Source organism: Cryptomeria japonica, chromosome 5 (genome assembly GCF_030272615.1).
Source record: "Cryptomeria japonica chromosome 5, Sugi_1.0, whole genome shotgun sequence".
NCBI lineage: Eukaryota > Viridiplantae > Streptophyta > Pinopsida > Cupressales > Cupressaceae > Cryptomeria > Cryptomeria japonica.
The window spans coordinates 845,117,718-845,140,098 of NC_081409.1; the positions used below are offsets into that span (position 1 = coordinate 845,117,718).

At 34.4% G+C, this 22,381-nt stretch overlaps 1 protein-coding gene and 1 long non-coding RNA gene across 3 annotated transcripts; both read right to left on the minus strand.

Moving 5' to 3' along the window:
- Window positions 1–586: 586 nt before the first annotated feature.
- Window positions 587–16,496, minus strand: LOC131062723 (uncharacterized). Of its 2 annotated transcripts, XM_059221794.1 has the most exons (6): window positions 16,055–16,496; window positions 14,649–15,070; window positions 11,507–11,589; window positions 11,175–11,387; window positions 10,860–10,963; window positions 587–1,009 (listed from the first exon to the last, which is right to left on the minus strand). In XM_059221794.1, the coding sequence occupies exons 2-6, from the start codon at window positions 14,749–14,751 to the stop codon at window positions 847–849; spliced, it is 666 nt and encodes a 221-aa protein (XP_059077777.1). In that variant the 5' UTR covers window positions 14,752–15,070; window positions 16,055–16,496; the 3' UTR covers window positions 587–846. The 2 variants fall into 2 exon arrangements, with proteins under 2 accessions (XP_059077777.1, XP_057852424.2); XM_057996441.2 differs by lacking the exon at window positions 14,649–15,070 and having other exon boundaries at window positions 16,055–16,447.
- LOC131062724 (uncharacterized) lies at window positions 3,262–10,843 on the minus strand. The gene is made up of 3 exons (XR_009110939.2): window positions 10,659–10,843; window positions 10,355–10,384; window positions 3,262–10,216 (listed from the first exon to the last, which is right to left on the minus strand). It is a non-coding gene; the product is annotated as an uncharacterized LOC131062724 (long non-coding RNA).
- Window positions 16,497–22,381: the final 5,885 nt, after the last annotated feature.

Genomic DNA, 22,381 nt, shown 5'->3' on the forward strand with positions numbered 1-22,381 from the left:
GCTCATAAAGGAGCTAGTGGAAGCGAACCAAGATCTAAAATTTAAAATTTGGATCAATTATACATTGTATGAGATCAATCATGCATGCTATGTATGCGATCAATCATACATGCTATATGATTGACCTAAAACGTGAAGGCGTCAATTTCTAAGTGATAAAGGAATTATGGGAATGGGTGAAAGGATACATAGAATAAATGGTGATTTCATAAGAAAAAATGAATATATAGATAGGATGACGCAAGATGTGTGGAAGCATGTGTAAATGAGGGTGGGGAAAGATTCAGATAATGAACCCAACTTTGTGAAAAAAAGTGTTCCCTTTATTAGCATGTAATTATATATTGTTATTCTATCAAAATGAACCCAAAACTAAATGAAAACTCACACAGATATGCAAATTTCACTATTACAATAATATAAAATTAACTCAATTACACCACAATGAATTGACAACTATTTATAAAAAAATTAATTATTATGATCCACAAGCACTTAAATCATTTGAGTGGCCTAAATAATGACATTTTAGCTCATGTAAGGAATTTGAAAATTTTTAAGCAAAGTTAACTTTTAAACAAAAGAATAAAAAGAATTGTTTATTTCTTCACTTATTTTTAATAAAAAAAAATACTACAATACAGCCGTAGCCAAATCTCTGTAAATGACCTACTCAAATGTAAAGACTGTAATATACAATATTAAATCAATACAAGCTGATAATACATTTTCCATGGCTGATATTTTATAAGAAAGAACCCTGAACCGCGGGGGCAAACTTCTATCTTATGTACTTAGAGCTTTGAGCAAAATAGGGCTTGAACCTAGGTCCACAACCCCAAACCACTATATCACACTTGCACTCCGACCAAATTTGCGCTGTTTTTCTTTCTCTTTTCTCAACAATTCTTCTGCATCTTCCAATTGCTTTTGCTTCTTTAATTCAGCTTCTCTCCCACAAGAACTGATTTCTGCTGCAAAGAGGTAGATTGCTTTTGCTGCTTTTACCCTGCTCAACAAGTGAATTCCAACTAAATTAGCACTAAAATTCAATTGCAATATTTGGGCAAGTCTTCGCTTTGATGAAAGACAGTATTATTACAGTTAAATATGAGTCTCGTGTAGGAAGAAAACACAAACAAATACCATGTCTACAAATTTTTCTGCATGCATTCATCAACTGTTATCTTGGTCATGGTCTCTGTGAGAATAAAATTGTAAGCACCAGTGAAAGATAGCAATTTACGTTTACAAGGTCTCCTGCATGCATGATCGTTTTTTATGAAAAGATAGGATATCACAATTAAATCCAACTGTCAATTACATTACACATGGGATATGCATAGGCTAGAAGGAGGACAAAAATGATAAAAGAAAAACAAAGAAAATCCAGAAACAAAACAAAAAGAACCTCAAAGCAAATCTTACCAAAAAGAAGGTTGAAAGGGAAGGCTAGATATAGAATGAGAAGAATAGCTTGTGCTTGGTTATGCCTTCAAAAACTAAACTAGGCACATGAGAAGTAAAGGCTGATATGAAACAACAAGAAAACAAGTCGGACTAACACACACCATGAACTACACAAACAAACTTGCAAATATAGGAAATAATCAACAAACAAGCCTATCTAGTTATTGAGCAAACAACGGAAATAATAGAACAAAGAAGCTATGTGTTAAGCTGGGCCTAGGATTCATTCAAACAGAAAACAAGTTCCATCACCACTTAATCTTTCTGGAATTCACAAAGAGGTTGAGAACATACCTAGAATTCTTATATTTATAGTTTTAAGAAACCAAGCAATCAATTAAGGTGGACGGTGCAAATTATTTACAGATACCTCCAAGTCCAGCTCAAATATCTATAAGTGCAAAGATGGTAACTCAAGAAGATATGCTAGAGATGATAAAGCTAAAATAAAAGAGATCGATTCTAAGAAAAAGGCTTTGAACCATAAAGTTATATGACTAGTGTGATCTCATGTGAAGATACAAAAAAATATTAGGATGCGAGACTGCTGTAGAAAAAAGTTGATTCTATGCAAATAGTGATATTATCAAGTGCAAAAATCAAAGAACAATGCTTAAACTATATACAAGTAATGTAAAACTATCAATGCAATACTAAAGCGATGCCAAAATGAAATGAGTTCCACTATAATGACTAGAAAACAGATGAAAATATATTTACCTTTTTTCAAGTCCTAGCTGGTCCATGGAAAATAATACGGTACGACTAGGAGCCCTAAGTGCTCAACGGAATGTGTTGGATAAATGAGCCACACCTGAACCGTAACAATAAGCATAACAAAAAGCCTCATTCATAAAGATAAACAAGGTTACCAGGAGACGGGTACTTGGAGAGTCCAAGACTGGTACCGGTATTGGTACGACTATTTTTCAAAAATAGGAAACGGGGGTACTTGGAGACTAAGTCACCAGGTTCGGCCGAATTTCAACCTTGAAGTTCGAAATTCGCCGAACTTGAAATATTCTACAAAAACCTTAAAAAATTCGATTAAATTCGAATAAAAATTTAGGGTAACCGAAAACCGTTTTTTTATCTTGCGTTTTAGGGTTTCGTCGAACGGGTTTCCATTGCTATTGCAGTCACGGGAGTTGCAGTTGCGGGAATTGCTAGTCGCAGGAGTTGGCAGTCGCGGCCCACGGGAGTCGCCATTGCTACCCGACGTTGCCGACCGCCATGGAAGTTGCACTCACGGCCCACAAGAGTCGCCCGACCTGCACGGGTAGGCTTCCGCTTATCCTCTTTTTAAAAAAAAATAATTTAGGTTTAATAATTAAATACTATTAAACAATAGTATAATTAATATTTTTTAGGTTTATTATTATATTATATAATATTATAAAATACACATAATTGATGATACACATTTATATATTTATAATATTTATTTATAATGTTTGTATTGCTATTGAATATTATTATTATATAATTTATAATTTTATATTAATAGTTTTTAATTTTATATTATATATTTTTTTATTTTTTTTATTTTTTTTAGGTTTAATAATATATTAATATTATTATTATTTTATACAATATGATTTTACAAAATACACATAATACACATTTATTTATTTATAATATTTATTTATAATGTTTATATATAAATTTATTACATATGGCGAATTTAATTCGAATTTTATACATTTCGAATTTTTTCCACATCAAACTTCATTCGAATTTCAAAGTTGTCGAACTTCGAATTCGAATTCGAACCTGGTGACTTAGCTTGGAGACACCAATTTTTTTAATAAATGATATTTAATAATTTCCAAAACATATCATGACAGAGAACTTTGAAAACAAGAACAGTTTTAAAGTTTAACATTAACTTTAAAATTGAACAAAAATTGAAATTAAAATTGCTTATATTGCTGATACGATAGCCAGTCTAAATTGTTTAGTGAAAGTAAGGTAATATAGATATTGAGCACACTCAATATTGTTGGCTAAATAATAAAGGCAATGTCTCTTTAGACCATTACAAATTTACAATGATAAGAAATCAGTCCTCTCAAAAAGTCTACACTATCAATAAATCCGATCAGTATAACTTTGCATGGATTTTTGTCTTCCTGTGAAACATTTTCCTTATTAGTCATTTCCCTATGACTTTGCTTTGTTGCAAGCTTATCTTATTTGTTTGCTTTATTTTTTTTTGTCTTTTTACTGCATTTTGCCCTAAGTTTTCTAGGAGGAGACGTCAATTTTTAGTCGGGAGACGAGACGACAGGAGACAACATCCAAAAGCATCTTATGTGTCAAGAAGTTTCCGGAGAAGTATCTGGTACCGGAGAAGCATCTCCAATACGTCTCCAGTACCAGTACGGGTCTCCAGGGGTAGGAGACGTGTCTCCTGGTAACTATGAAGATAAGTGATAGCTCGATGGTTGAGCACCCCAACATGCACATGGGAGGTCCCAGGTTGTCATGGCTGGTCCAAAGAAAATAACAGGGCAAGAAGAGAAAACTGTCCTCTTTGCCCTTCAAGTTGTCAACATCAAAATGCAGAGAAGGGGCACCTGTTCCTTTGCTTGAGTTCATCAGAAAAAATAGGGTCAAGAAGGGACAGTAGTGAAAAAGAGCTAGAATGGTAGCGAATCAATAATAGGGTAGAAGTGGCAGATAGGTTCAAGTTCAAACAATATTGTTTGATTGGCCAATCGTATAGATCTATATTTCATGTTTTCCCACCATTTTCATATCTTTTTCATCTGAATGGTAATCTGCATTATATTTCATCTGCATGCTAATCTACCTAAACCCAATATATCACGAGGAGCAGCATCTTTCAAGGGATAGGCATCTTGACACCAATATATCACCCTTGAATTCATCAATTCAAATCCTCTTATTCCATTTTTAAGTAGAGTAAAAGCTTCAACTTAGTGGATTCACCAAGAAGTGATGAAAAAGACTTTTTGTAAATATTTTGATATCTTTATAATTAGCTTTTTGCTTTGTGTTTTTTCTTCTTGGTTGTGCTTGGTCTTATCCAATCAACACTCACCCTCGTCCTAATACCATCTATTGAATTCATGCTAATGAAGAGTGTAAAACTACATGTTTTGCCATTTTGGTGGCTGTCTCTTTGTTTTATCTGTTGTTTATGTATGCATCTTTATAGATTTCAGCAGCAAGAACAGAGATTCCATGTGGTATGAGGGATTGATAAGTCATTGTATGGATAATTAACAGGTTTATGAACATTAAGGATTAATAAACGAGCCATCTAAAGCATCAATATGTAGAGAGCAGGTCCTATTTCAGGTATTCAGAGAAGAAAATTTAGCTGCCATGAAGGTGTCAGTTCAAAGAACTTGATGATATGATGATGAGACTTGCTGACAATAATCAAAGGGACTGTGTCAAGTTATATGCTCGCAAACTCACCAGATACAGTTACAAGTGCAATTAAGCAATGCATCAAGAGTCCGACCAAAGATTGAGATATTTGTTAAGTCTTAACCCATAGACTTGCTGGTATTCTGGTCTGTTTTTCATGGCCAATAGTGGGAAAGACGGATGACCAATAAGCAAAAAGACATGCAAACCAACACTAACATGGAACATACTACATGTTTCTCAAACAATGAATAAATCATTAAACAAATGAAAATGAGGACAAAGCATGTGACCATTTTAGCCACAAGTTTTTTTGGGGTGTTCATACTTCATACTAAAAGGGTTGCCTTCATCAGCAAGGAATGCAAAATCTTATTGTAATATTTTATTATCCTATCATCTAAATTCCATCTAGCTCTTAAAATCTAAAATGAATTAATAATATTTATAATATCTTAAATAATATTTGCTGCTCTTTTATTTTGTGATCATGGATGTATGACCTCCTATATGCGAATGGTACATGCCTTCAGAGTAAAAATCTTAAAAAATAACAATTCACAGCTCATAAGCTTTTAGTCATGGATAAGACTCTTTTTTACTCTTTTATCCTATGTTCCCCAGGTACACATCACCAGAACTTTTCCCAGCATCCCTCTTCCCAGGACATTTTGGAAACAGCAGGTAATAGCAGGGATGGCCCCATCCAGAAAATTTTAGAAAACATAAAAAAAACTTGTGTTCCTCAGATCAAATAATTAAAAAATATTAAGACTACTAAGGCACCCACAAACCATTTTCATAGCCCTAAAATAGCTCAATTTTATTCCCATTGACTACAATTTGTAACCAAAACAAAAATGAGCACCCTCAGCAGGTACCTGAATGTAAAAAAAAAATTGAACACTGGATTAATGAACTTGAACCTTACAAATAAGGGCAGCAGCATTAGTGATGAGAAGAAGAGCAGTAGCAGAGGCAAGTATATGTTTTGTTATTTTCTGAGTTTTCTTTTATATCAATCTTTCAATTTCAGCTTTCAAGAGTGATTTTTTTTTTCACTTTCAGTTTGCATTTTGGACTATTCTTTTTTCTCAAAACAATATCATGAGCAGCAGTGGACATGAAAGTGTCGGCATGTAACAAATAAGAGGTGCAAGGTGGTAGGGGGGTCAGGGGTTCATTAGGGTGTGGGTGTGCCATGAGCGAAGTGGGGTAGTTACATAACACATTTTGGATGCCATAAGAGTTTAAGCAAAGGGCCCATTGAAACCCTCTAAAGCTCTTATGCAATTTGTAACAAAGATAAAATAAACTTTCAAGAGGGACTAGAGTTCAGTTGTGTCATTTGTGCAACAAAAATTTCTGAGGGAACTACAACAAGGTAGCTAGTCAGTTTTTGGACATTATAGGACAAAGAGTTAAGGTCTATCAAAAGATAACTATAGTTGAGAAGGCAGAGGTAAATAGATTGTCTATGGAGAGAAAAACAAGATCTAAGGGTGTGCTAGTAGAGCCTATAGAATCTGTTATATCATCCAAGGTTGGTGATGTTTCTACAAGAGGAAAGACAAAGACTAATGAAAAGTCTAGGACAATTGCAGAGATGTTCGACATGAAATCAAAGGGAAATGATAGTCTTCGATTGCCAAATTTTTCTTTGCCCATGCTATCCCATTTCATGTGACACATTCTCCCTATTTCAAACAAATGTTTAAAGATGTAATTTATGTTGGTCAAAATCATTTACCAACCCCCTTAAATAGCATAAACTATGCACAAGCCTTCTTGATAAAGAATATTATAAGGTAAATTTGGTGATGGAGGACATGAAGCACACTTGGCTAAGGATGAGCTACTCTATTATCACGGATAGGTGAACCGATATTAAACATCAGTCACTCATCAATATCATAATCATATGTGCAGTTGGTTGTTTTCTTACTACTGTTGATTGTTTAGAGAATTATGAGGTGCAAGCTTCCAATTTCAAATTTTGAAGGAGGTCATAGAGAAGGTTGGGGCCTCAAATATTGTTTGGGTGGTCATTGATTCAATGTGTGTAAATCAACTACCACAATGTTGCAGGGTGCTTACAAGCAAAATTTTTGAACCATGTTTTGTGTTCATGCATTGAACAATGCCCAAAAGACACGAAGAAAATAGATTGGATGAAGAAAGTTGTAATGTCCCTATTGGGGATATTCCCAATTTCTATGCCTGCAATAATATTAATCACTAAAAACTGATATTATAAATATTAAAGATCAAGAAATCAAAATGATATTCAAATCAATACATCATAGCATCAATAATATTCAGATCAACACATATGGCATATTCCTCACAGCCAATCAAATTGTGAATTCCTTGGAAATGCACGGAAATGGCAATTATCAAGGCTAGTTGTCCTTGACTTGCCAAAAGCATGAGAGTTGGGCAACCCTTCTATCTCCCAGTACAGCTTGGAGGCTTGCCATCCTCCTTGATTAAGCCCGAGGGCATGGAAGGCTGTCCTTCCAAATTCTGTTCAACTTGATAAGAGCATGAAAGGGGGGCTGTCTATTCATCTCTCATGAACTTGGAAGAGATTTTGTCCTCTTCCTATTTGCAAGACACTCCCACAAATTCAAAACTGATTTCTCAAGGAATTTGCTAGATTATTGCTAATTGCTTGATTTCTCTTTATTGTTGTTTCTTGAAGGATTGATGGTGGATGATTAAATGTTTTTTGAATGAATTGATGCATGAATGATTGAGGTTTGTATGATTGATTGATTTCTATTGAATGTTTGAGGTTAGCATGATTGATCGGTTTCCTTTGATGATTTAATGATTGATCATTTGATGTATTGGTGAGTGATGATTGAATGAATTGATTCTTGAATGAATTTCTGATTTTGTATATGGTTGAATGAATTGATATTTGGATCAATTTCTGAATTGATCATTCTCGATTGACTAATCCTTCCTTCATTGTTATGCTGGATTCATTTCTGAATTGACTGTTAGATGATCCCCTCCAAATGATTTGTTCTTCCTTCTTATATCTTTACATTTGAGGAAGACGAACCTCTTCATCATTTCTGCCTTTGGAATGAGTCACAACCATTTATCTTAATTGCTGGCCTGGAATCTTAATTTACTTTTACTTAAATATCCTTTTATTCTAGGGAACCACTGTCCTAGATATTCTTTGATACATTCTTTGATTGACTTCTTAAAGAATTACTGTTAAATGATATTCCTAGTTTTAAACTTAATTGACCTCCTTAAATGAATCGCTGCCCTCTTATTTCATCCACTCAGGTTTAAGTTTAAGTGCTGTGATCTGATTTTTAGCAAGGCTGTGATCTCATATATAGAGGTTGCAATCTCATAGATTGGCGGGGATATGACAAAAGTGGTGATAGAAGTGAGAGATATACATATGTTCATTTGCAGACTTTTTCAACTAAGGAATTCTTCAAATCCATGGAGACTAGATATTTTAGCTATTTTATTTTGTTACAAAGGATACTTGAGATAAAAGAGCCTCTATTACTAGTGATGGCTAATCCAAAGTAGAATACATGGCCAAATGTTAACATAGCTTAAGGAAAAAGTGTGAAGCAAAAGATCCTTGATGATAATTGGCGGTCCACTACGAGAACAGAGAAATATTATTTTATAATTAAATTATCAAATTATTAATGCTTATAACTTGTATATTATTTTAATATTTTGTTTACACTTTACCATTCACTCTATCATTTGAGTCTTACTCTTTTTTGAAATTTTTGTTTGTAAACATGTTTGCTCCTTCATCTCACCTGTTGTGTGGGCCCTTAGATATGCTAATATAAACTCTCCTAATCTTGGAGAAGTTTACAAGATGCTTGACAATATGCCTAGACAAATAAAACAAGTAATTCAAAGAAAGGATCCTAATTTGAGATTTGATCAGATGTATAAGTCTATTGTGACATAAAGGTGGAACGCTATGAACACCTCACTTCATATGGCAATTTATACTCTAAATTCCAAATTGCATGCACCAAGGGCTAGTAGAGTGTCTCTTTTTAATGATGAAAAGGTGAAAGAAAGGTTAATGAAGACCCTTCAAAAGATGTATAGAACAGAGAAGCTTTACTTTCAACATAGTGGCTTATTTTTGTCAATCTTTGTTGTCCAACTTTAAGCAAACCAAAAGCAAAGATAGAATTACATTAACTCAATCCAGCCCTATTGGATGGTCGACATGACATGACAAGAATGCATCAAAGTTGAGGATGCTTGTCATTCGCTTCCTTTCACAAATTGTCAATTCCTTTATTGCATAGGAATTGGTTCACATCATAGTTGAAAAATTTAAACTTGGCAAATTTACCGAACATAAGAAACTACAAGTTTTTTAAAATATCCTTCAAAACATGCATATTAATGAATTTATTAAACATATTCCTAATTCCCTTTATATATAAATCAAAATTAGTGTTCAAAACACATCATAGATCAAAAAATATTTCAGTGCATATGAATTTTAAGTTTCAATATCAATAAAAATTGCATATCCATGAACAACCATGTTAAGATTGCATATCAGTTTGTGAATAGTTGTTTAATGATTGCATATACATGTGTGAACAGTCGTGGCATATTTGCATCTAAACATTGCAAGATCCAAACACCGTTGATGTGTAATGTTATGAATACATCCAAGGAAACTGGTTCACAATTTGAAATTGGCAAGCATTTTCAATCATGGGGGATGGCTTCTTGGTCACATTTGTGTTGAAAACCAAGGCAATACAATCGTGTTTTTGCATATACAATTGTGGGCATTAGGATTCAAATGTTTTTCTTAGCAATTGAGAGAAATTGTGGGTTTCTAAAGGGGCATTTACAGTGGCATCAAACAAGCTAAAACAAAGGATTGGGTTTCTAAAGGAGCATTTTCGTTGGCATCAAACAAGGAACTTACAATCATAATTTTCTGAGTCATGGGTAACATGTTAAAATTGTCCCAAAAATCATTTTTCTGCCTCTAGCAAGTTAAACCCAGAGTCAAGTTTTACCATGTTTTATTACGAATCTGACAACTTTTTAAGAATAACTGCAAGTTTATTTTTCACATTACTCAGCACCAGGTAATATTGCAAGTTACTCACAGTGTTGATTGTCTTGTCAGTCTAGCAAGTAATTGCTGAATTTTGCAATTATGGTCCAAGTTTCCAACCATAGCTTCATTCAATCAATCGGGAGAAGTAGGCTTTCCTCTTGACAAGCGAAAAAGTTGATGTCTATGCCTAATGCCCTGCAACTTTAGGATAAATAGACTCCAACTTTACGATAGGATGTTGATCTGAAAGATGCCACATAGATTGATGCGGAGGCACAAGGGATTAGTTATGGTTCCAATGAGTGTGCAGTCCCTTGCATTTGCAATGACTCAAATTCAAAATATAATTTGGATTTAGGTGAAGATGAGGCAGAGGCATACCAGTTGTAGAAATTTAGCCTTCTCATTTTGCTGTATATGCACAATGGTAATGAAAACTCAAATCATTAGGCACTGAAATTTTGTTAATTTGTATGTTGACTCATGTGAATTCCAATTCAACTCTAGAGTTTCATATATAAGTAATATAATAAATATGGTGAATACCTTATCATATAAATATTTGAAATTTTTTATATATTTAAATTTCCCCTGTTTGTTAATTCAAATTGTCACAGAAACTTGGTGGAACATTAATTTTATCAAATAAAAATTTGGGCAAGTAACAAATCTTTGCAACACCTACCTACTTCCTTGTTTCATTTGTATGATTCTGAAAACGGAAAAATTGATGACCCGGAAAATGTTGGCATCAAAATCCTCATCCGAGCCAAAAGAATTAAGATAGTTTTCAAGGAGGATTTGTGTTATTGTAAATTCCCATAAAAAAATAGAATACAAGAGACCTTCACTGTGTTGAAACAGAGAATGGAAATGAAAAGATTACCTTGGGTCAATTTTGGCATCTGTTACATGCATTGCACTTCCAATTATACGCGATGCAGCACCCTTGAATGTTTTCTCTAACGTTTGTTCCTCTGTTCCATATTTCTGAAGACAAAATAGATACATTACCGAGTCACAGTAAGTATTTGATACAGCTATTGAACATTGCATTCTTCGTTTCTTTTCAAAAGGCAATTATTTCAGAAAAGTCAAGACTTAAACCCAAGAATGATATATATTGTTCAGGTATAAAATATGGGATAATGTTTCTCATTTCCAATTGTCAGCAAATCTAGGTCATGGTCAAGTTTATTACCTCCACTGCAATCAATACTGCATAATAAATATCATGCACTATTGATTCTCTGTCATAATGATCTTTTGACATTCTTGATTTTGTCACAAAGTCTTGCATATTCTGATAGATATTTCCCTTTTCAAAGTCTCCATATTGTGAACATTCATTGCATAGAGAGTTTCCTAATATCATAACTGCTTCTAAAGGCACACTACTCTTCAGAGGATCTGCCTGTGACAATCCAAAGATACCAAAACAAACAAAGGGGCAAAACAAGATTATCAGTTTTTGTTTTTGATCCGATGTGTCAAACTAGAAACTCAAAATAGATAGATGCACAATCAACTTACTAGGCGTTTGCCAGCCATTTGGGCCGCAGCAACTAACTCATGTTTGTAACCAGCCATGTATAAAAAGTATACCCGTTGGAAGGCTGCAAGCACAATCCACAAAGATATTTTATCTCATATATAATAGCTATCAGAAAGAAAGAAATTACGTAAATATCAACAAAATACCAAACGGGTCAATGGGACTCAGTGAATATAGCTATCAGAAAGAAAGAAATTATGTAAATATCAATAAATCACCAAACGGGTCAATGGGACTCAAGTCTAAATCAAATTATGATAGAAAGAAGGTCAGGTAAAATTACCCAGCATATGTAAGAAACTAAACAGTAAGAACTGAAAACAAAGAAGAGAGCGGGTTAACCAAGCATGGTCAAACTCTAAACCATAAGATCTAAGTAAAACTACAAATAGCCATTGATGAGATGAGATTTCCACAATCCATAGATTATCTGAAAGCAAGCTTCCTGAAGTGATTGTGTGCGAGTTTTTTTAACAATGTTTTGGATCACACTCCGTGATCCATCATCAGGATAAATGAGAGCACAAATAGCCATGTGAGGGAAGAACCCGAACTAAACACGGACCTGAAGAAGATCCAATCAGTTATCAGATGTCATAAATTTAATCTTTCCTTATCCAAAACTGGTGAGAGACTGTAGTTATTGTTCATCTCTCTAAAATAAAATCCACATTATGGTAATTGGTAAATACAGGTCCAATTTTCCAAGTGAGCTTGAAAACAACAAAAAGGATATCTCCTTTTTAATTTATTACACAAGAATGAAAAAACCAATTTAGAACAGCAATTGATAACAAACAGAAATGTTCCTACTCGTAATTTATTTGGGAGACAAACTTCATTTGCACTAAAATATGTTAATGGCCTTCAGTGAAAAAATATATTTCTGATGTTCAATTTACTTTATCCTTAAATACAATCTTTGATCCATCAAAATAATTTTGTGGGGTGATTCAGAGGACGCTGGTGCTCCACACTGAAGAAAAGGTTGAAGGTAGGATCACTATGCATGAATAAAACAAGTAACCAAAAAAAGGCTTCATATAACTTACGATGCATCAGCCGATATAAAGATGACTTTGTGTGCAAAAGAGCAGAGCTGAAGGCAAAAGGGAAAACCTTGTCATAGCCAAGGTCCAAATTCAAGAGAAGTTAGTTGTAACAATCTTTCAATTTCATGGTCAAAACAATTTCCCATGAAAACCACAAGTAAAGGAATTTCCCATGAAAACCACTCTACATGCATCACTGTTCTTTTTAATATGGATTGACCAAGGAATGGATTAACAATTTCTTCTTTTCAGCAAAATGTAATTCTATGCCAGTTGTTATTTCCAATGTTGCTACCAGAAACCTTTGTTTGTGGGATAAAATCATAAATATGTTTTATACAAACATACAACTAGAAATTGGTTCTAATAGATAGAGTGCAGAGAAACTCTGCGTTTTGAAATAAGCCCAACTTTATACTTGCAACTTCTGATAGTAGTAGAAGTTGTTCTCAATCAAATTCTTCTCGGAGTATATCAAGCTTTTTGACCACGTGTTCAATTTCCTTAGCCCCAGCTTCATTTTCTTGTTTCCTGGACCACTGTCTCAGGTTATTCTTTTGCCTCCGAGAGTACTCTTTGGGTCTTTTCTAAGGTGCCCTTGGTTGCTTCAAACGCAGAGATGAGTTCATCAACCCTTTCCTCCTTTTCCTTCAATACATTTAGGGGCATCTCTTGAATTTTGATGACCATATCCCGATCTTTAATTAGTTGCAAATATTCTGATTTCATTTGTTCCAAAGTATTATTTACTTCCTCCAGATCTGTAAGAGTGACTCTATGTTTAATCCCAACATCATTTACTTTACATGACTTGCGTGCCTTCTTCAAGCTTAGAGTGAGCTCTTCAATGAGTATTTTCGTGCTATCCAGCTTAATTAGAACTTTCACCTCTTTCTCTTTTGTTACCAACAATTGCATTTCCATTCAAGTGGCTTTAGATACCTACTCTTGGCTGCGAACTTTAGCATCTCCCCATAAGAAAGTCTTGGAAGTACTTTCATAAACAAGAGGAAGACTACTCGTACATGCTGCATGACTAACTGAAATACCTTTTCCTTTGTGAAAAAGGTCTGCATACCTAAGCCAATGTGATTCTAATGCTACTGATATCTCAGATGCTTTACTTAATTTATCCATCCCAAGAAGGTTCTGGATAATCAAAATTTGATTTTCCTCCATGGAGAACTGCACCGATTCCTAAACATTAAGGTTTTGGCTATTACACAACTTGCTAGCATGTTGGAAAATGCTATTTGATAATGATTCTGCTATCCTGATTCGAAGACTGTCGCTTACCATATGCAGGTCCCCCACCAACATGCTTCTTGCTGCCCACACAATCTTATTCTTCGAACTCAGACTTAAGCTCCCTAATTTGATTAACTTTACGTTCATCCATGGAAATATTGAGTGGCCCATTTATCCAGGTGCACGGTATGTCAAATCTGTTATGAAAAATGATATCAATTTCATCACAAACTTCAAAACCTCTTCTTGCATTACATCTGCCTTTCAACTACCATTTGAGTACAATTGTATTAGTAGACACATATGCATTCTCTTCAATTGAATTAGATCTCCACAAAGGACAAGAAAAATTGGCCTAGTAAAACTCAATGAGTTCATTCGCTACCACAATCTTCTGTTTCCCATTATATACTCGCTACAGATCCTAGACAATGGATACATATCCTATTGTCATCGCTGACAACCAGTATGACAGCAGCATGTTGCATCCTCTGCAAAGATGAGTTGCAGAAAAGCCCTGGCTACCAGGATCCCACTTCTTTGTGCATAGCCAATTGTGCATTTGAGTTAAAGGATCTATGTATCTTTTACTGCAGGTTATATTCTTAATTCTTTTCCCATGCTTAATGCATTTTCCCTAAAGATTTTAAATTTTACTCATTAGTGAAGTTAAGTGGACTAACCTTTTCTGATTATTGAGGAATAGAAGGATAAACCATTCTATCTTGCAAACCAGAGACTGCATGCTTTGTAATGGCAATGTGATGATCTGCACCATCCTAAATCGAAAAAACACATTTTGGAGCTTTAGATTCCTTACCTTCCATCTGCTTCTTCTCACACTCTTGCAACTTTTGATCTTTGCTCCTTACTGGCATGCAATATCTTTGAAGAAACTGAAGGACACAAGGGCTTTTTGGCATATGTTGATCATTCTTGTTGCACAGTTCGATTTCGCTCTATTTGGTCTCCAAAATCAGTAGCAAAAAGAAATTGAAAAGTAGGAAAAATGACTAATAATTTTCATCCATAAGAGCAAACATAGAAGGAAGTCTCTTTAATGGAGATGACCTGGCATTAAAAGACAGGCATGGAATTAATGCATTGCACGAAGAATTTGCCTGTGCCTGAAGCTGTTCTAGCGTTACACTTGTCCTGACAGCTTCCGGTCAAGGACAGATGCACATTGTGGATCTTCAATTCCAGCACATATTGTTCGATGCCCACACAATAATGAGGATCCTTCAAAACCCAGAAACATCCACAGAGTCCCCATTGATAAAAAACACTAATCAATCATAATGTGCACATTAATTGAATCTCAAAATACCTGACAAAATTTACAATTACAACACAAAGGAAATTCCATACTGACAGAACAGCAAAAGCATCCATCGTACTCAACAATCCTCAAAATTCACATTCATCAAATAAACGAAAACACCCATGATGAGCATTAATCGACCATGAGCACTCCTGCTGTAGATGGCCTGAGAAGGCTCAATTTATCTTAATCTTGGTCATGAGGTTGGACCATAAATATGAAAAAGTCCACTTGCTCTCACAAAGGTGTCTCATATGCCCAAGAGATGTGCTGGCTAGGTTGTGACCTAAGAATGACCTTTTAAAATAAATCAGAAATAAAAAACGTCCAAAATAGTCTATATTGATGAAACTCCCAAAATACCCACACCATTAACATCAATCACACTTCTAAAAATATCTACCTAAATCAACAATCCAAACAGACAGGTCGTTGATTGCATAGTGTGTTGATATTAAGGTGGCAAAGTTACAGCAGCCACCCAGGTTCAAGCCTTGCTGGGTCAGTGCGTGCTTGTCGGTTGCATGCACCTGATGAGCTACGCTGAGTTTTATGGCTCGATCCCATGATCCATGTGGAATGGAGCCCATCTTGTGCTCCATTGAAGCCAAGAAACAATTGATTCTCTCAAATTCACAGTTCAATTAAAACCAGGACTTCCATTACTTGAGTTTGAGCAGGTAAGGCTTAGGGCTCTACCACCCCATAATCAAAATTGCACTTAAAAGAACAGCATCGTATTCAATACGAAATTCTAACATTGAGCATAAACATGTAGAGTTTTTGTTGGTAGGACTATTTCTTTGGGGGGAAAGCGGCGAGGGGCAGGATTCACCCACCACCAAATCCGTCATAATTCTATGATATTTTCCTTATCTAAACCAAAAAGAGAGAATACCCACCTTGAAATATAAGATCTCCTGGGCTGACACCCCTCTGCTTGATCTCATTGAGCACATCAGTCTCGTGCTTGGAAGCATAGGCCTTCTTTGTCTTGTTAAGTCCATTGGAAATGCTGGACAATCCATTCTTGGTGGCATTGAACAGCAACCCAACTCCTTTCTTTGCAACTGCTGCATTCATTGTCACGTACTTCTTCCCTTCCTGGTCAGATCTCTTCTCTAACAATTGACTCATACAAATTGAAAAAGCACTATCACTCTCATCGGCACAATACCGAGATTCCTATGTGGAATTTTATATAGTTTAGTAGTTTAACTCATACTCTTCATAGAATCCTCATAACCATTTTGTATTACTTCTTTATGTTAACAAAAGAGAGCATAAAGGATTTTAATACAAAAGGACATAATGCATTTAATATTATAGTGTATAGTCTATTCAGCTCACAAAGTGAACCTTGATCCGAGTTGCAGAAAATAATCTACACTTTGATCAGAATATAATTTTTAGCCTTGAAGCAAGGTATAAATTCGTCAAAGATAATTAAACTCAAACTCGAGCTCATCATTGTTAGAAAATTTGTTTTTATCAATCGATATGGTAGGTTAGTTGCACCTCAATATGCAAGAAACCTATTATTATATGACTAAGTTTAGTTTTGTTGTAGCTAACCAATCCACCCACACAGTAGTTCAACTCACAAAAAGATAATTGTGGAGAATTTATTTGTTCATTTCATGGACATAACATTTTAAAAAACCTTTGATCATTCTAGTGTGTAATATATATTTAATTATTTTATATATTTATGTTTATTTGTATTTATTATATAGTGTTTGATTTAATTTTTTATTTTCATTTTTAGTATTAATTTATTTTTTATTTGTGTCATGCATTTATTGTTATCTAATATTTTTTTTCAGTCATTTATGATTGTTTCTTTATTTTGAATTCTAATGTATCTTCTAAATTCAAAATCTACTTTTCTTGTTCAAATACTTCTTTTCACACTTACAAGCTTTAATTTCTCAACAATCAGAAAATGATAGAATCTATTCATAAACAAAGATTAATAAAAATTAACATCAACAAACACAAGAACACACTTAAGATAATCACACAAAACATTTATGATAAAATGAGAACATGTAAGAGTGGGAGGAAGACCTCTCCATTAACAAACACATAAACAAAGATAATAAAAATTAACATCAACAAACACAAGAACACACTCAGGATAATCGCACACAACATTTATGATAAAATGAGAACATGTAAGAGTAGGAGGAAGACCTCCATTAACAAACACTTATAGTGGTAACACAAAGTCATCTTCTTGATGTTTAGGGATACACACACTCCATGCTTGTCCAATACCTCTGTTAAATTAGCTTAGGGATCTGACTATGAAGGTAGATCTCCTAATGTGTTATACATATTCTTCCCTAGGTTGCAAGTTACAAGTTTATGTCAAAGTTGTAGAGGACACAACCACAAAGAAAAGGGTACTAGCATGTGACTTGAATAGGATCATGGTCACACCAAACACCAATGTAGACCCCAAATAGAACTATGGTTATACAGATGGGACATGACCCCATGTGATGCCATCTCTCACAATACTATAGAAAAAACATAATATTTATAAAAATCTAAATTGAGTCGCACAAAAATTCCTTTTATTTCCCTTTTATCATCTACATCTCCAATCTTTTAAAAACAAGCATGATTTCTCTTCCATCCTTGCGACTTTACACTTTTAATTGAAATGGACAATCACAATCTCAACTTCCTAATTTTTTTATTATTTTGAAATGTAAAACATATTGTTCAATGCTTAGTCTATTACTATTGTGTTAAATTTTATAAGGAAAAAGAAACATACAATAATTAAAAGTAGAATACACATATTAGAACCTTCAATTTTTACATTACACTACTAAAGCTCAAGAAAAGTCTATAGAAGCACAAAGGGTATAGTATTTTAGAAAATAAAACACGGCCTATATAATGTTTAGGGTGAATAAATTACATATAACTCAAAACCTAATTAAATTACTAAGTTGAGAACGATAACTTAGAAGTTGAATAATTCAAACACAATATGATGAAATAACTAAGATAGAACTAAGAGTTGCCTTAAAATGCTCCATGTGTTATTCTGTTGGAAAGAACCTCTAGATGCTCTGTGTGAAATATCTTTGAATCTTGATGCAACAAGTGATGTAGAATAGAAACAAAATAAGTAATGTCTTGTTGAAAAAAATATTTGGAACTTCTCAAGCAACCAACTCAAAATTTGGATATAGAAACAATTAATGAGATCATAATGCATGTCATAGGACTACATCAATTGTTCATCTTCAAATAATGTGGATATCTCATATGTGATATTTGAGTAGATTTTATTTCATGCAATTGAACTACAATGGTCATCTTCAAATGTTGTTGTGCTCAAGAAGGTGTGGAAGTGTTCAAAGTCATGACTCATGGAAGTGCTCAAAGGCACGACTCAAGGCAACCTTCCTAGAAGAATACTAGTTAGTAAGGAAAATATAGAAGTATTCATGACATGACTCATGAAAGTGTTCATAGGAACAACTCAATAAAATCACCCTTAATTCAATATTAGGTGACATTCCCAATTTTCACACTTTATAACTTAGAGCATTTTACAATACAATAAGGATCTGAAGAAGTTGAGGAAATACAACTTCAGAGATTCCAAGAACACCTGCATGCAAATACCTGTCACAAGAGAAGAATGGAGTCACATAAAGCAAAAAAACATAAATGCTCTGAAGAAAAAAATTATCATTCAGAAAGGGAATCAATTTATGAAAAAGTACAATACAATCCTTATAAAAGGATAATAACAACCCTAAAGGTGTGCAACCCTAAAGGGATAATGTGTATTTAATAATTAGATACCTGCAATATTTATTAAATGTCTAAAGTTTAGCTTAAGCGTAGAGTTTAATAGACTAATAATTAAATAAATAATTATTAGCTAATACAAGATAACTCTAACACCCCCCCCCCCCCCTTAAGATGAACTTAGGGAGTAGCTAAAAAACTAAATGCATCAGGCAAAAAATGCAACTACATGATGAAGGCAATTTTGGGTCCCGACAACAAGGTCTGATGAGGTATCCAATCACAACCAAATCTCTATGAACTGGAGAAATAGAGAAAACCACGTGGGAACAAAACTCTACTCCAAAAAGAGATGGAAAAGAACACCACTAAAGCATGAAGAACCTACAAACTCTGTCGAAGAATAACTGTTGATCTGAAGAACCTCCACTGAAATAGAACATGACCAGGTAGAGAAGACTGTAATCTGTATGAGTGCCCTCAAATGACACTACTCGAATCAGAAGGCAAACAAGGCAAACAACTAAAATCGAAGATACAGATGGCATGAAAACACCAAAGGATCAATCAAACCATGGAAGCATTAGAACCAACATGACAAACCTCCCCATAATGTTGAAGAGGGAGAGGGACATGAACACTAAAAAGAACAACCAAGAAGAACTGCATGACGAAGAACCAGGAACATCAAAGGTGTTGAGAAAAGTACATGGTGTCGTGGAAGGAACACTCACTTGACACACATCATGAGGTGAATGTCGTGGAAGAAACACTCGCTGGACAAAGGAAGATGGCAAACAACAGGCAAACATCACCCCCCTCATGGCACTTTATAAGTAGTGCATGTACAATAAGGCACAAGATGTACAAGATCCCAAGTAAACAATGCATGATGACACTTTATCTCAGTGCGTTTGCATAAATGAAATGCTACAATGATAAGAAGAGACAGAATTGACAGCAAAATACCATAAAAAAAAAATAAAAAAAAAGTTAAAACCTCCAGATCTAAAGAGAGCTCAAAAAGAGCTTTCCGACGATATAAGGTTTTTGAAAAAGCGCCTCTGTATGACCAAGTTATGGCCAAAAGAAAAAACCCCTCTTTTAGGGCATAAAAAGGGTAATTATTTTTTTTTTCACAAAAATTTTCTGACGCATTTGTAGGTATAGCCGTACGGATTTTTGTGTCTCGTAAAGCGTGCCAATGAAAAAATCATGGCCCAGATGCACTTGTCACCAAAATAAGTCGAATTATATATCAAAATGATTGAAAATACCCTTCGGAAGCCAACGATGAGATCTTTTTTGCCCAAACTACTCTAAATTTTGTTTTTTAATGATTTTTTTTAAGAGCCAAAAAAAGACAACCAAAGAAAAAATTTCAAAACCCAAATTTGTCAAAATTTGACAAATTTTATATGGAAATAGGGGTTTTGGGGCGTTCTGAGTTCAACGATGAAGTCCATTTGAGCCCAAAATGATCAGAAACAAAATAGCTACCCCAGATCCAATAAAAAACTCTGAAAAAACTTGAAACACTCCTCCAAAAAATCTTCTGAAAAATCAGGAACAAGCAGCAGTAGATGTAGGCTCTGATACCATGAAGAAGTTGAGGAAATACAACTTCAGAGATCCCAAGGACACCTGCATGCAAATACCTATCACAAGAGAAGAATGGAGGCACATAAAGCAAAAAAGCATAAATGATCTGAAAAAGAAAATTATCATTCAGAAAGGGAATCAATTTAAGAAAAAGTACAATACAATCCTTATAAAAGGATAATAGCAACCCTAAAGGTGTGCAACCTTAAAGGGATAATGTGTATTTAATAATTAGAATAATTATTAAATGCCTACAATATTTATTAAATGTCTAAGTTTAGCTTAAGCGTAGAGTTTAATAGACTAATAATTAAATAAATAATTATTAGCTAATACAAGATAACTCTAACAAGATCAATGTGAGAAATGAAAAAACAATAACTTTTACAAAAGATGGTGCTCAATTTCGAACTACTAATCAAAAGTTATTACACAAACAGTTTCTTATAAAAATGACATGTTTCAATACATCAACACTTTAAAAAATTGTTCATATATGAAAGTTGACCTAACCATCCTACTACTACTATTAGAATCAAAATGAAAATAGCTTTCCAACGATTTTAAATTGTTAAAATTTCACTTTCATGAATGAAAATCATGAGAAAAAAATGTACCCCTACAAACTTTTTATTAAGCTTGTTGGTTTAGGGAGTCTTGATGGTTGATTAGCCATTAGTTGTTTACAATAAATATTAAAGTCATACAAACAACAGTCGATCATTAAGTGTTAAAGCATAAAGATGTTAGCATTAAAAAACCATTGCAAACAACATGTTTGATCGATTATAGGGAGTGAACAAGTCGCTATAAGGAAAAATGTGCCTCCAATAAAGATTTGTATTGTTGTCTAGCCAGGTTATTGTGCCACATGGAGGAGAGAGTCACCAAGCTTGGAGATTAACTTGACTGGTGGCGTGAAGATAGAGTCTATTGGCACCTGCAAGTTAAGTGTAAGGTCACAGATTTAGTAGTTGTTGTCGCTGTGGAGTGATAGTTGTTTGTAAGAAAAATACTTTGTGGTAATCAAAAGCTGTAAATATATGTAGCAGCGTGATTATCATGACCTCCATAGTGTAATCAATGCCTCCTAATGTGCCAAAGAGTGGCCACTCAGATCTTCTATGGAGCCTATATGCAGCGTTTTTTATGAGGAAGTAGAAAGAAGGTTTCTCCATGTTCTCATAGGGAACACAGTATCTCAATACATGCAACTGGAATAATGTCAACCCCAAAGAAAATGGCCGCTCTTCCAAGAAATCAATCACAACCTAACCTTGATAGACAAGAATCTACGCCGGTTACAAGAATTTGGTCGATGTCATAGATTTGAGGTAACTATGAAGTTGTATCTGGCCTTCAGAGAATGCCTTGGTGTTGTGAATATTTGATGTTGTGTGTTCGTCACGGTGGGGTGGATGTCAAACCTTGGTTGTTCAATTTGGATTGATTTTTTGCGGATGGCTTAAATCACACACATTAAGTTTTAATTTTTTGATTTAAAAGTGTTTTCCTCGAGCTTGGGCTGGAAGTTAAGTCTTGGTTGTTCAACTTGGATTGATCCTTTGCGGATAGCTTAAATCATACACATTAAGTTTTGCCTTGTAGGCTTGAAAGTGTTAAACACCTCTAAGCATATATGTCGCTTGGTGTGTTTGGTTTAAAGTTGGTCGATGCTTTGGATTGCATTCCTATTAGAACAACCTAAGGGCTCATTTTGGCATACCAAGAGTGACATTGCACATGCAATATCCCTCTCACTTACCAAATGTGAGTAGTAGACATTGTGAGTTGAGGTTTGTGTCATGCCTAGGTTGTGGGCATGACACATTGCACTTCTAATGGTC